The 14,463-nt window shown below is 44.3% G+C and overlaps 2 protein-coding genes and 1 pseudogene across 5 annotated transcripts; all 3 read left to right on the plus strand.

Moving 5' to 3' along the window:
- The first annotated feature begins 25 nt into the window (after positions 1-25).
- Positions 26-5,153, plus strand: LOC117746962 (myoneurin-like). 4 transcript variants are annotated; one of them, XR_004611374.1, is made up of 7 exons: positions 26-469; positions 1,180-1,267; positions 1,352-1,466; positions 1,561-1,819; positions 2,010-3,343; positions 4,010-4,459; positions 4,957-5,153. XR_004611374.1 is itself a non-coding variant. In XM_034556326.1 (6 exons), exons 1-6 carry the CDS (start codon positions 167-169, stop codon positions 4,011-4,013), a joined length of 2,103 nt encoding a protein of 700 aa, XP_034412217.1. In that variant the 5' UTR covers positions 26-166; the 3' UTR covers positions 4,014-4,543. The 4 variants fall into 4 exon arrangements, 2 of the variants coding, with proteins under 2 accessions (XP_034412217.1, XP_034412216.1); XR_004611373.1 differs by having other exon boundaries at positions 4,010-4,448; XM_034556326.1 differs by lacking the exon at positions 4,957-5,153 and having other exon boundaries at positions 4,010-4,543.
- Positions 4,029-5,943, plus strand: LOC117746306 (annotated as a pseudogene).
- Positions 5,944-12,319: 6,376 nt separating this feature from the next.
- Positions 12,320-14,253, plus strand: LOC117745925. Its single transcript, XM_034554546.1, has 2 exons — positions 12,320-12,516; positions 13,382-14,253. The coding sequence occupies exons 1-2, from the start codon at positions 12,441-12,443 to the stop codon at positions 13,990-13,992; spliced, it is 687 nt and encodes a 228-aa protein (XP_034410437.1). The 5' UTR covers positions 12,320-12,440; the 3' UTR covers positions 13,993-14,253.
- Positions 14,254-14,463: the final 210 nt, after the last annotated feature.

Consider the following 14,463-nt stretch of genomic DNA (forward strand, 5'->3'; position numbering starts at 1 on the left):
CACCTACCCACTAAACCCCGCCCATTCGAGCCGCCATCACCACAGTCGCAACAGCGGCTAGCTACTGTAGCTCAGCGCTGTCGTTGAGGTCGGAAGTGACACCCCGTCGGTCCCGTCTCTCGGAAGAGCGTTCATACCGGAACCCGTTAACAGCCCGAGCCCCGGCATGTGCTCCGTCGTCGGGTGTGAGTCGGGGCGTCGCGGCGCGCAGCGCTTCAAGTTGCCGGAGGATCCGGAGAGGAGACTGGAGTGGGTCCAGTTCCTCGCCGCGGTCAATAAGCAGCGATTTAAAGAGTCGTCCTGTACAGACATCACAATCTGCAGCGAACACTTTGAAGACGCCTGTTTGGACCACCGATCAGCGACCCACCCACGTGGGACTGGAAAGGTCCAGCTCACGTTGAACCCCGGCGCTGTCCCATCACTGGGTCTGCAGCCGGAAGAGGCTGAGGAGAGCCCGACGTGTGTGGTGAGTCCGCTCTGACAGCTGCACACACATGATGAGGATTATCACCTGATGCTGCATCCTGCGTGTGACATTTATAGCCGACAGTAAACATATATATTATATATACATGCATACATCTGATGGGCTGTTTGATTTCATACATAAAGCCTAAACTGCATTTTATTGCCAACTCTTATTAGAGTCGATAACGTGTTGCTTCAAGTGTTTATTGCATGTCTCATATAGGAGTCATTGGAGGAGGGATGCAGTAGGTAGTACAAGTACAGTAGGCGAGAATGTGCTGCAACACTCGAGCCACCATAACAACACACTGCAACAGAGATGTCACGTCTCGACCTTTTACTCTCTAAATATGAAGGAGGTGCAGATCCACAAACAAGCAAACTGACTGTATGTGCTAATCCACATCTTGTGTTCTTGCGTGTTGCCTCAGGTGTTGCTTTGTAACGATGGGTGCATAGTATATGCCATTATTGATAAAGTGCTGCCACACAGTAGCCCTATGCTCAATAACAAGGTGCCATGTCGGGCGGGGAATCTAGTAACTCACATGCCTGATCGGGCAAGCGGTAATATAATTAAACACATTGTTTTGCTTGATAACTGACAATGGAAGTAAAATAAATCCAAACATATGGTATTTTTAAGATGGGAAAAAGAACATAGTTTTTAAATGTATTGTAAGCTTTTACTCTTGTTACTTTGTGTAGGAGCCTGAGGAAACCAAAGAAGTTGCTTGTCTGCGTGATCAACTTAAAACATGTGATGGCCCTACTGCCTTTTCTGAAGAGTCGATGGGTAAAAGTGTTTGATTATAAACATGTGTTATTGAAAAGGAAGTGCAGCGAAGGATCTTTCTCACCCTTTAAACCTAATTTGCAGCTGTCCAAGGAAGCCCCGTCCCAAGAGGCGTCTCGTGTTCAACGGAAGCTTCAAATGCTTTGGGATCTGGCCAGATGCGACCAAAACATATAGATTTTGATTTGATCGGAGAAAAGTATGTTTTCTTCTTCACTTTCTGCTTACTTTGGCTACTTTGTTCGCATCAGGTTGATGTTTTAAAATGTTACATTTACATTGATGATTTTCAGAGCTGCACTCCTGCAGATGAAAGGGAAGTACGTCGTGAATGAAACACGCCTCCTCCAGCTGTTCAGCCACAAGTGCCCGTCGTGCGGCTCTAACGTGAAGATGGAGAAGGTCACCTGTGGGTTGCTCATCGTCTTGAACCAGCAGTGTCTTCAGTGTGACTACAGAAACCACTGGAAAAGCCAAATCAATGCCAGTGTCCCAGGAGCTGAGGATCAACGGCTGACAGAAGTAGAAGAAGTAACTCCAGAGACCCAACAGGTAGGACTTTAATAGACAGACGTACCACAACGTATCCAGACATTGTAGTACGCATTGTGCTTCCCAGAAAGTATCTATAAGAAAACCAAACACACACAACACTTACCTTCTTTTTGTTGTAGTTGTAATATTCCAGTCTGCTGTAGAGGCTTAACATGTGACTCATCCCCTCCTTGTTATTGTGTCACAGGCCGTGCCAACTGGGGTCACAGGGGTCCATCAGATTGTCGCTGTTATTGATGAGCAGAGCGAGCTGATCGATGAGTCGAGTGATCCGGGGGACTTGGATTCAGAAGAGGACTGGAAGCCGCTGAATGGCTCTACTCATGTGAGAGTGCTAATAAAGAAAACTGAGGAGGAAACCGAAGATGAAGATGAAGAGGAGGACGAAGACGACGACGACGAGGATGAAGAGGAGGAGGAGGAGGAGGAGGAGGAAGAAGAAGAAGAAGATGGGGATTATCCTCCACTTCCTGTCAAACACAGTCGCCTCTGCACAGAGTGCGGGGTGCTCTACAATAAACAGAGGCCTCACACATGCGAGCACAAAGTGAAACCCTACTCTTGCAACATTTGCGGGAAGAGGTGCGTGAGCGAGAAAGCCTTGATTACTCACAGCAGAATCCACGACGAAAACTACGAGTATCAGTGCAAATACTGTCACGTTACATTCAAAACGAAGGTGGACAAAATCACCCACGAGCAGATCCACATAACTCAAGGAAAACCCTACAAATGTCCCGACTGTTTGGAGACGTTCGCCACAAATAAGGAACGCAGGATCCACCTGGAGGATCACAGAGGCCCCCAACAGTTGAAATGTCACATCTGCGGGATCGACTTCCTGTGGCCCCTTTCCCTCCAGAGACACTTGGCTGTGCACACAGGAGACCGGCCGTTCAAGTGTTCAGTGTGCCAACGTGGCTTCAAGCAGGCGGGCCACCTGAAATCCCACATGCGCCTGCACACAGGGGAGAGGCCTTTTAAGTGTCCGCATTGTGACAAATGCTTCAATCACAACGTGAGCTTGAAGAGTCACGTCCAGCGCTACCACTCCTCGGGCTCTGGGCGTGAGCGGAAGAAAGAAAAGGTCGGCAAAAGGGCGAGTGACGCTGGCGATGCTCAGGATGACGAGAACCAAAGAGGTGCCGATTCAGGGCTCGACAATGTGGAGGATGAACAGGACACCGAAGAGGAGGCGCAGAGGGGGATAATATATAGACCGAAAAAGAAAAGCACAGGCAGGCCCATAGGAAGGCCTAAGCGCAATGAACCGGACAACTCGGCGGAAGGCCAGTCTTCGGATGCCAAGTCTGGGAAACTGCTGGCACAGAGGTCCAAGAGAACACAGCGCAGAGGCGAAGAAGGTGAGGCCAAACCAAGTGACAGCGGCACGTCTTTTGAGTCGGCAGAGGAGGAAGAGGAGGGCTGCGAGAAGGCGACGAAGAGCACGGCGAGATCAAGGGGACCGAACTATTCTGACAGTGACTGTGATTTTGACCCAGAAGAAAGAAAGAGAAAGAGGTACAGCAGCCAGAGCAGCGGTACAAGCTCGGGAAAGCGTCGGGGAAGACCACGGAGAAATCCTAAAGACGACTCTTAGAATGAGCTAAAGAAATGTATTTGGTTTTTAACGACTGTGAAATGTCGTAGCACTACGGTGAAGCAGTACAAAAAAGTGAACCCGCTAACAGCCCTTTCTAAAGCCAGTGTCTGGTTTGTCCATCTGGGCTACCGTAGATGCATGGCGGCCGTATATAGATACAAACGGCTCGTTCTGAGATGAATGCAGCGATTCTTTATTTTCAGGTGATTTTTGCACTAAAGAAAACACACTTATTATTGTATTCCATTTCTACAAAAGGAGCTCTTGCTTTGATTTGACAATACTTTCGAACCGTGTTCCCTGATCAAATGGTCAAAGTGGATAAAAGTATATTAAACAGGGCTGATCTTAATGCCTGCGGGTTTTTTTCTTCTTCTTCTGTTCCAATACTTAAAATACAGTCATATGTACTTTTTCTATGACATTCTCAATTCAGTGAATAATACGATGTTATAACGTCATATATAACATAAACACTTATGTGTTATAAGTATTTATTTTGACAGATGAGCCATGTGTTACTTATCAAACGTCATTACTAAAACAATACATTATCCACATGTTGCTATTTTACATTTACTCAGGTAAAATCGGAGCGGAGTAATGTGGGTGCTCCTGCGGCCAAAGGGGGAACACGTCCAACAGATCAGAGGCCGGGATGCGCCCGATACCAGACCCCGCACATACCGCCGCCCGCCAGCAGAGGGCGCGCGCGCCGTTAGCTTCGGACTGTTTGGGGCTTCTGAGACGGGAGTCCACGCCGAGCTCCGGCTCCTATTCCTCGCCAACATCACGCTGCTCGGCCCGCGTATTTAAGTGAAACGCTCCGCGACCGGAACAGGATGTGCTCCGTCCTCGGGTGTGATTCGGAGCGTCACGGTGCGCGACGTTATCAAGTTACCGGCGCTGGACCGACATCGCCATTTCTTAAACCTGACCCCCGCTGGCACGGTCCAGCTGAAGTCCAGTGCTGCCCCGTCACTGTGCGTCAAGCCAGAGCCCGACGAGCCTGAGGCGAGTCAGGTGAGGCCAGAGTATGTGCGACAACTCTGCTTTGACGTCATGCACCAGGACACATAAATACTCGAGTTACACTTTCCACTTCCACAGCACGTCACCCGAACGCCACGGACTAACGTTGACGCTTATGTTCCTTCGGGTTTGTTTGTTTTGATTCACACATCCGGCTGAGAGGGCGGAGTTAACTCTCACTATGTGTAGCACAGTGTTATTAATTGCGTATTAAATGAATGCATGATTCAGGACCAAGTATACCAATGTTTCTTAGGGAGACACATTGGTGTGTTCAGGTACCTCCAGGTATGGGAGGTGTTTTGATCTGTAGATATATTCACACATATCCTTATAATAAATAAATGAATGATCCAATCAGAAAGACATTAAGAGGAGTTACATACATAGAGTTTGGAGTGCAGGTGTATTGATTGTTTGGCAGTTCTAATCATCGTGTAAAGACATTGAAAATGTGGCATTTAATTCACACCCACTCTTGTTATGAAATATTCCACAGATGTTGTCACCAGATGAGACCTGCAGCAGTGTCACGGACGTGTCCATGACGGCCTCTGTTATTGATGAGGAGAGTGACTCCATGGATGCAACGGGGGAATCAGACGAGCACCGGCACCCAGAGGAGGAGCTCTCACTGGTGAACGAGAATTATGGTGAATCCGAGTAGGAAACTAAAGATGAAGAGGATGATTGAGATTATCCTCCACTTCCTGTCAAACACAGTCACCTCTGCACAGAGTGCGGGGTGCTCTACAATAAACAGAGGCCTCACACATGCGAGCACAAAGTGAAACCCTACTCTTGCAACATTTGCAGTAAGAGGTGCGTGAGCGAGAGCGCTCTCGGTTCTCACAGCAGAATCCACCGCGAAAACTACGAGCATCCATGCAAATACTGTCACGTTACATTCAGAACAAAAGTGGACAAAATCACCCACCAGCAGACTAACTCAAGGAAAACCCTACAAATGTCTCGACTGTTCGGAGACTTTCGCCACAAATAAGGAACGCAGGATCCACCTGGAGGATCACAGAGGCCCCCCGACAGTTGAAATGTCATATCTGCGGGATCGACTTTACTCATCGAGGTTATCTCCAGAGACACTTGGCTGTGCACACAGGAGAGAAACCGTTCGAGTGTCCCGTGTGCCGACGTGGCTTCAACCTGAAATCCCCCACACACACAGGGGAAATGCCCTATGTGTGACAAACGCTTCTATCACAACCTGAGCTTGAAGAGTCACGTAGCGTCACCACTCCTCGGGTTCTGGGCGTGATGAGCGGAAGAAGGGTAGAATAAACAAAACTGGAAGTGACGCGCAGGAGAACGGGAATAACGGAGGCGCTGAAAGAGAGAAAAGCTACGCCGAAACGTAAAAGGAGGAGCACAGGTAAACCCGTAGGGAGGCCGAAGATTAAAAGAAATAGAAAGAGCATCCGGAGAACAGTGGTAAAAGCTCAGGAAAGAATCAAGTAGTTGACGATACTGAACATTGAAAAACAAAAGTCGAGTTGGGAGAAATACCATTGAGAGTGTCCCACGGAAGTGGAATGTTTCCTCTGATATATTTGAACAAATTAATTATTACGAGGAACTAAACATGAACGCTTAGGATTGGTTCTTTTCAAACTTCCTGCAGAAGAAGAACGAGACGCCGGAGAGGAGGTGCAGAAGGAGAGAACAGATGTGCGAAAGAGTGGAAAGAGGAACACGGGTACACTCAGAGGAAGGCCGAAGAGAAACGCAGCAGGCAGCTCGGCTCCGGCGGGGCAAAAACAAGGCCAGCGTTCAAAAAACAAGACGGCAAAATCAAAGGCGTGGGGGGGGGGACGAGCAAAGCGAGGACGAGCAATCAGACAGCGACACATCCTTTAAATCAGCAGAAGAAGAGAAGAGGAAGGAGACGGTGAGGGTGAGGATGAGCACATCGAGATCAAGAGCAAGACCTAAAAATGACAGTCACACTGATTTTGACCCAGAAGAAGAAGAAGAAGCAAAGAAAAAGAGGTCCAGCAGCCCGAGTGGCGCTAAGAGCTCAGTGACACGTCGGGAAAGGTCAACGAAGAATCTGTTGGCGTGTGCAATTGTGAAAATAACTGGGTTGATATATCTTCAATGTGTTTTTTAAATGTTTCATTTATATATTAAAACTATTTGTAATATGAGAAACAAAGCATCCACATAGGCCAGTGTCTTTTTGAATGAAATTATTTTTGACTGTGCAGTAATGGAGAGTCTTTCAGTGTCTAGTATCGGGGTGCATTGTAAGAAAGTGAGTCAGAAAAATGTGAGTTTCAAGCTATAAGAGACACGTTTATGCTGAAGTCAGGACACCGTGGCACAGCCGGTTTCCTCATTCACCATAAAGCTGAATAATTACGTAACTTCAGAGAATTCTGTCTGTTGGGAAAGCTAAAAACATTCAGATTACAATGAATAGATTTTCTTCCACAAGAATTGGCTAATAGATCAGACTCATTCAATGATAAGGTTTTTTTTACACAATGCCTTTGTGTATATATTATATATTGTAAGTTTCAGAGTGTTGACATGTTGATTCTCTTCTTCAGTGTCAATGATTATCAGTTTGACCTCAGATAATTGTTAGAAATCAATTACCATCCCAATGGTTTGGTATTGTTCATCCCAATAGCTACAAATTGTTCAGTTTTCCGAAATAAAACGCAACACGTTGAAACTAATTGTAGCTACTGTATCTAATTCAGTTGTGGTTGGATAACACCTTTTTATAAAGACGGGACTGTTTTGAAACTCATCCTGTGAAGCACATTCAAGGACCTCTGAGTTTTCCTGAATGCAAATTGTCCCTACGTGCAATGTTCGCCCAAAAGCATACATGGAACTCAAACACATGTTATTAAATAAATATATTTCCAATAGCCTTTTTATGTAAGTTCCAAGTCTTTGCAAGTACATTGCAATAGAAACTTACTAGAACATATAGTTGCAAGTATTGTTAAATTCATGCAATTTGTAGAAAATGGAGAAAAACATTCAAAATACCAAGTATGAGCGTTTTAAGGGACATTTAGGTACATTTGACTCGTTGTACCTTCCTGCTTTTCATTTTACCTCGTCCATTATCGTAACCAGTGAGGTAAAGAAAGATTAGGATGTTCACATTTCTACTTCAAAAAAAATCCAGCTCCAACTGGTCTCTATTCATCTGTAAGTTGAGTGTTTTGCCAAAATAAAAAGAACAACAACGATTGAACGGTTGACTTTTCCCCCTATCTTGCATTTCTTGAATTTAAATGTACGGTTGTGTCTGGTGTCTGAATTCCCACTTAGATCAAAAGCCCTGAATGAATCCCGGGCTTACACGGTTATCCTCTCCCTCGCTTGTGGTGAGCCAGTGCTTAAGCTCGCTTCAAGGCCCATCAGGTTTTTTGGAGTGTTGGTGAAACAGCTTTGCTCCCTGGGAGAGAGCGAGTGTGTTGCTTGGTAAACCCCGAGGCGGCATCACGGATTAGACATGTCGACGGTTTGCACGTCCAAATGAGGATTGAGGATTGGAGAGCTGAAATAAAAAGGATATCTTTTGAGTTTTAATGAGCTATACAAACTGCGGTACTTTTGGGTTGTACTGATACATTTCAAGAGTGAAAAAATAGGACGTGAGCACAAGAGGTAAAAGAAGTTGTGTGAATCATACTTGATGTAGTTTATTTAAAGCTCAGTGTGAACAAGCCCGTAATGGCAAAACTATTCAGCTGGTCAAAAGGCCAAGACGGAAGACAAAGCGAGCCCCCTGTTTTAATTTCATCTTGTAAAATTATTTTTTTTATCTGATCACACTTTGGCTATCGAGTCATTTTACATCTCAGAGGTATGAAACAGAAAGAGATAACTGATGAAGCAGTAATTAATTCAGACTGCATGGATTTATAAAAACTTAGTTCTAGTCATCTGTTTCGGGTGATCTGCATCTTTTTTAAGACAGCAGTTTAATTGGTGAAAGACACCATCAGGCCTCTGAAATCATCACATCTATACAAACTTGGCTAAACTAGGTGGCATATATATATCTATATAGATATATCTATATAGATATCTATATAGACAGCATGCCAGTCCAGGGTGGTAATAGTGTTCTGCTGGTTACAGGATTACCACTAGATGGTCTCCTTGTGCCGCACATACTGACTCATTTTGCAGAACAATAAGTGAGACCATGGCCATCGCTCCAGCATGTTGTTTCTGCTGCAGTGTCTGAACCTGCCTGTTGAACAAGTCAGGGATGTGCTTTCTCCTTTCTCCTTTCCCTCTCTCGTCTCTCTTTTTTCACATCTTGGCCATTCTCTCTCTCCCTCTGGTCTTTTTCAGATCTCAGTGAGATAATCTGTGCTGCTAGCTGTTGACCGAAGATTGGATTGATGCTTTGAGAAGACTTGAGTTGGGGAGTGCATCGTGGAGGAAAATAACTGTTGTGGCACCATCAGTGTGCAGATGATATTCATTTCTCCCACAGTGTGAGTCACAGAGACGGGAACATCGGTAGAAAGGAGAACGGTAAAATAACATGAGCTGAGAATGAAAGTAAGGAGTATATCCACAAGCAGCGAGAGCCACTGTAACTTATTTTATGGTGTCTGTATTTGTTTAAGAAATCTGATTTTAAAATAGGTTCCCCTCATGGGAGCTCAAATGCCGACCGAATGTCATAAGCCCAACAGATAGGAATCCACCACACTGCTTGGCAGTTTCTTGAAATTCACTCGGCCTTTGTGCTGTTATCAATTTCTCTCTTCGGCTCTCTGTATTTCAATATCCACGATTTGTTTTCAGGAGTCCCTGTGTTTGGTCATAAACCGTTTGACCCTTTCCAAATTGATATCCAATAAAATAATAATAATAAATAATAATATAGTGGACTGTTTTCTTCATTCTTATTGGGCTTTTATTAAAGTTAAAAACATCCGACTTCAATTTATTGATATATATACTGTATATATATGCAGATTTTCTTTCTTGATGATCAATATCTCAACATTAAATACAGAAGCACAGCCAGCAGCAGGTTAGCTTAGCTTAGCATCACGGCCAAGTGAGCCTTAAGAGGTGTTATATCTTCAATATCTGTAAAGCAAAACCTCTACAGAAAAACAAAGAGCACGTTATTTAAACAGTTCAGTTGGATAGTCCTCCCATTATTAAAGGAATAGTTTGATATAACAAATCTCAAACAATTCCCTTAATTGGGGGGACGGATTATCTACCTGCATTGTAAGCTTTTCTGCTAAGATGCTCCTCCTCCTCCTCTTCCTCTGCAAAAGTTCAACTGCCGAAGTCTTCGCTGTCATTCACCAATTTGGAATGGCATCTTTTCCACTGCGCGAAAGAATGCTGTCACAGAGCATTTATCAATCAGGCAGCATTTGTATTCTGTTATCTATCCATACCCACCTCACCTTCAGCCCCTATCTGTGGAGAATTACCTCCATCAACTGTGCAATCACTTGTCTGCTGCTCTCCAGCCTGGTTGACTGTCAAGTATTCGTTTGCTCTCTCTGTCACAGTGCGGCATCGTCAATCCAAAACAGCAGGGACTGAGTAGTGTGTCAAGGATGTCTGCAAGTTTTCTCCCTGAGTTGGGAGATGTGTTAGATCTTAGTCAGAGCCGAGCATATATTTGATGGGAGAGGGACGGAGAAATCCACACTGTTGTCAGTTCTGAATATAAATCCACATGTGAGAGCAACCCCAGAGCCTCTTGCAGCATCTGTGCGAGTGTCTGATTGTCAACTTTATTGTTAACACCACAGATGCATATATGTACATTTGTATACATGCATTCAGCTCTATCGTTAAGTTAAATTTGAGGGAGCAGATTTTAATTTGCATTCGTGGAAAATAATGTGTTTTTAGAACCGAGCACACTGAAGCAACACTATGAGGCATTGCCAGCCTGCAACAGTCCTCAGCTCTGGTTGTTGTCTCGTGCATTCTTAATTTCATGGGTCGTCTAATCCATTCCCTTCACAGGAGTTTTAAGATGTGTAACTGCAATTGAGAGATGTAATCAGACAAGGGCTGTTTTGACTTTTATGCTGCATCTTTGAAGTTCACATGGACAGCGCAGCAGCCAATCTTTTCAGATAATATCAACATACAGCATCTCCAGTGTATTGCATTCATTCTGTTGCTCTCCTCAGCTGGGATAAAACCCTCAGACAAGCAGTAGATAAAGAAATCCAGCAATGGAAATATTCATAATATAAAAACATTTTGCAGTAGCTTGCATGTTAATGCACTCTGACTACTAAGTGAAGCAGAGAAAGAGAAAAAAGTCATTTGAGTTATAACTCATGTATAATGATGGCTAAACTGGTGAGATATCTGTCATTTGAACCACATTCACCTTGTCATATTAATATTGTTAAGTGCATCAGACTCTTAAAAGACTTGCTGTTACTTGCTCATGTTCATTCATAATTTTACTGATCCCCCCCCCCCCTTCCCCTTTTCAGTTAGTGCTACAAAATGTGACAAGTTGGGAGCTAAACACTGTATTCCCTCTGGGAGACTTGCCTGGATAAGGGAAGATAGACAGATAAAGAGAGAGAGAGAGAGAGAGAGAGAGAGAGTTGTTGATATTTGCAAGACCTGACATCTGCTTCCTGTCCCCCTCCCATTCCCGAGTTACAGTGATTTGGATCAACAATTTTAATCAACCCCTTAAACGTGAATCACTCCGCTACTCACAAGTACACGCGTGCAGAAAGGCCGTCTGTGGGAAATCAGAGGTGACAGAAACCCCCAAGTGGCTGTGACACCGCCGGCCTGAGACACAGACAGTTATCTGCACGAGGCTCTTGTGCTCCTCCAAATCTACACAGAAGTGTTACACTTCCACTCACCGCCTTGCAGCAGATAATACGTCCCTCAAGGAGCAATTTACATAACAGACATAGTGTCACTTCTCCGTGTGTAACTTTGGCTGAAGCTGCGTGCTGTCACTTGTTAGTTTGGGTGTTTTAGCCATGCAAAGCGACGTGACTCGGGGATGGTGAGCGTGTCGGTCCACCACTTTGTTCCACACTGAATTATCTAACAGCTATTGAATGGATCGCCATTAAATCTGTCTCAGACACGTTCCCTGGAGGATGAATCCGACTCACTTTGATGATGGCCTGACTTTTCATCTACCACAATTATTAGCTCAAAAATGATCGCGTATTTCAGTTTATGAATAAATTCCGGCAAAATCTTATGACAGTCCCGTCAGCCTCAGCTGGACTCTGTGTTCAGCGCTAATTAGCAAATGCTAGAAGGCTATAATTTAACCCTCCTGTTAAGTTTGTTTCAGAATCAGCTTCATTGGCCATGTATGTGTGCACATACATGGAATTTGACTCCAGTTTCACATACGCTCTCATCGTACATACATATTTAATCATCCAAAAGTTGTCAGAAACCAACAAATCTATAATTTAGGGGGAAAGTGAGAAGAGAAGAAACATTGTTTAGTCTGGAAAGTGTGGTTCACGTGGGCACATACGCGCAGGATAGAGATGAGATCCCATAACAAACACCTGATTTCTTTGTTTGAAGTTTGAAATGTGAACAACGTTATATATGGGGCTGTGAACAGGTGTGTGTGTGTGTGTGTGTGTGTGTGTGTGTGTGTAAAACTAAATGGTTTTCTGTTGAGGTGCTAGTCAGTTAGGAACTATAATAGTCACAGCGCTGATGTTATTAGGTTTGAATCATTAAAAACAATATAGAAAATATATTGAATGAAATCGTATAGAATGTTCCACCGGTCGTCATGGTGATGAGTGACCATGACGACCTTTGGCTGCTCAGTACGAACTGCAAGGGTTCCATTCAAGCTCCTTTCTGCACCCGAGCGCTGAAAGTGAACACGTGTTGACTTGTTGGGAAGTGAAAACCTTGATATAATAAACATCTGTGTTGAACCCCTGACATCTGGAAGTGACAGCAGCTAGTGAGCAAAACATGGACTCCTTTGTTTTTGGGCGTGAGAAATACATGCTGACTATCATCATCGACCGTGTGCTGGATGACCGCTACGGTAAACACATTCTTCATTTAGGAACTTTTAGCCATTGCTTTATGATATGAAGCATATATAAGATCAAACAAGGATACCAATATTAACTTAATTTAACATAGATGTTCATTACGGCAATTGTCATTTTTCAAATGTGCTATACATTGTTGTTGTTTTGATTTAAAAGCTTTAACTCTCAATTCAATTTTAGCTAACGTTAATGAATAATAATAATAATACTAACTTTATTTATATAGCACCTTTAAAAACAGGGTTTACAAAGTGCTCTACATAGAAGAAAAACAAAACATAACATCAATACAAGTAAACATTTCAGAAAATAGGCAAAGGAGACCATATAGGCAATGAACACAATATTGGGTTTTAAGAAGTGATTTAAAAGAAGTTACTGTTTCTGCAATGAACAAGACAGCAGCCTCACAAACTGCATTTTCATCTTTTGATCTGATTATAAACCTCACGTAAATAAAAGTATACAGGCACAATCTTGAACATGTTATTGTAAGAGAGGCCGGCCTGTCAATCTGGAGGACATTTAAATATTATTTTATTCATGTCACTGTAAAAATCTAACAACAGACATTTTTATTATTTGTTTAAGGTTACAAAAAATAGAATAACTAGAAATTTGATTGGATTCTGTTTGATATCATATTGTGTGGTAACACTTTCACATCATTCATGCTCGACTCAAACCAAATAAATTATCTAAAATAATCTTTTCCACTCTAAGAGCGCCTGTGATTATTGATGTTTTTCTGTGTGGAACTGTGCTTTGATGCTGTTTTGACTTGTTCATCTGAGGTTTGATGAGTTACGTCATCCTGACTAACGTGACTAATGTTTTCCTTTTCTTGACTTTCAGTTAATCTGCCTCGGTCAGATTTAATCCTTCAGCTGCTATTTACCAACCTGAGGAACCGTCCTCTGAGCACAGACAACATTGACTCCATGAGGGACTCAATTTTGAGCTTGTACCACAACCTCATCACAGGCTGCAAAGAGTATCCCATAATTCCTTTCAAAGGGCTCTTCAACCCACGGCTACTGATTAAGGCCTTCGGGAAGCAGGAGCAGAGGGAGAACGCCACACCGTGTCCTCTGATGGAGGCCCCACCAGGTCTTATGGTGCCCCCTGCAGACTCCAGCTTTCCTCCTCCACCAGTAATGACGCCACCTCTTCCTGAGCAGGCGGAGCTGGAAGCCCTGAAGGCGGACCGCAGAAATGTTGTCCGACGCATGCAGGTTGACGGCAGGACTGTGACCCGAGTCATCTCTCCGATGTACCGCTCTTACAGCACTGAGCTGAAAAACCGCTGGAGAGTGAGCGACTACCGGGAAGATGGACAAGTTCTCATGTCGGCCCTCTGTCGATTCCCTAAAGGGTCTCTGCTGTGCGCCCCGACTCAGAGACGGGGCAGCAAGAGAAAAGACAGCAGCAGCCCGTCTCCTCCGGTGAAACGCCTCCGAGTCTGACGGGGCGGCTTGAAGGGATTCTTTTTCAAGGATCCTCGTGCATGAGAGTGACAATGTGTGTGTGCTGAGCGACCCCCCAGGTAGCGTCTTGCACCGGGGCCGGTCCACCTTTGTATACAGAGACTTTTAGGTTTAGTCCTCAGGGCCGAGGACCCCCCAGGTAGCGTCTTGCACCGGGGCCCTTGTGGACATACGGCCCCACATCAACCCTACGGTTGTCTGAGGAGTAAATATTTGAATAAAGTTTGATCATTATGGATTTAGCATGCAGGTCAGCGTTTTTGGTGCGTCTGGCACCTTTCTTTATTTCTTGGAGCTGGCCTGTGGATCCACTTGGTGAAACTAAAGGGAGCTACGGGGAACTCACTTCCTGAAACAACTCCAAATGGAGTTATTGTCGCTGACTCATCATCCATTGAGATCAAGCTTCAAATGTCAGTGAAGAAAGAGAAAGACACAAGGGAACAACAG

Source organism: Cyclopterus lumpus, chromosome 17, assembly GCF_009769545.1.
Source record: "Cyclopterus lumpus isolate fCycLum1 chromosome 17, fCycLum1.pri, whole genome shotgun sequence".
In the NCBI taxonomy this organism is placed as follows: Eukaryota; Metazoa; Chordata; class Actinopteri; order Perciformes; family Cyclopteridae; genus Cyclopterus; species Cyclopterus lumpus.

Excerpts from the sequence above, each read along its gene's own strand:
- LOC117746962 (XM_034556325.1), top strand. The coding sequence starts at position 167 with ATGTGCTCCGTCGTCGGGTGTGAGTCGGGGCGTCGCGGCGCGCAGCGC. Across the intron at positions 470-1,179 it reads AGGAGAGCCCGACGTGTGTG|GAGCCTGAGGAAACCAAAGA; the intron begins GTGAGTCCGCTC and ends TACTTTGTGTAG. Across the intron at positions 1,467-1,560 it reads TTTGATTTGATCGGAGAAAA|AGCTGCACTCCTGCAGATGA; the intron begins GTATGTTTTCTT and ends GATGATTTTCAG.
- LOC117745925 (XM_034554546.1), top strand. The coding sequence starts at position 12,441 with ATGGACTCCTTTGTTTTTGGGCGTGAGAAATACATGCTGACTATCATC. Across the intron at positions 12,517-13,381 it reads TGTGCTGGATGACCGCTACG|TTAATCTGCCTCGGTCAGAT; the intron begins GTAAACACATTC and ends CTTGACTTTCAG.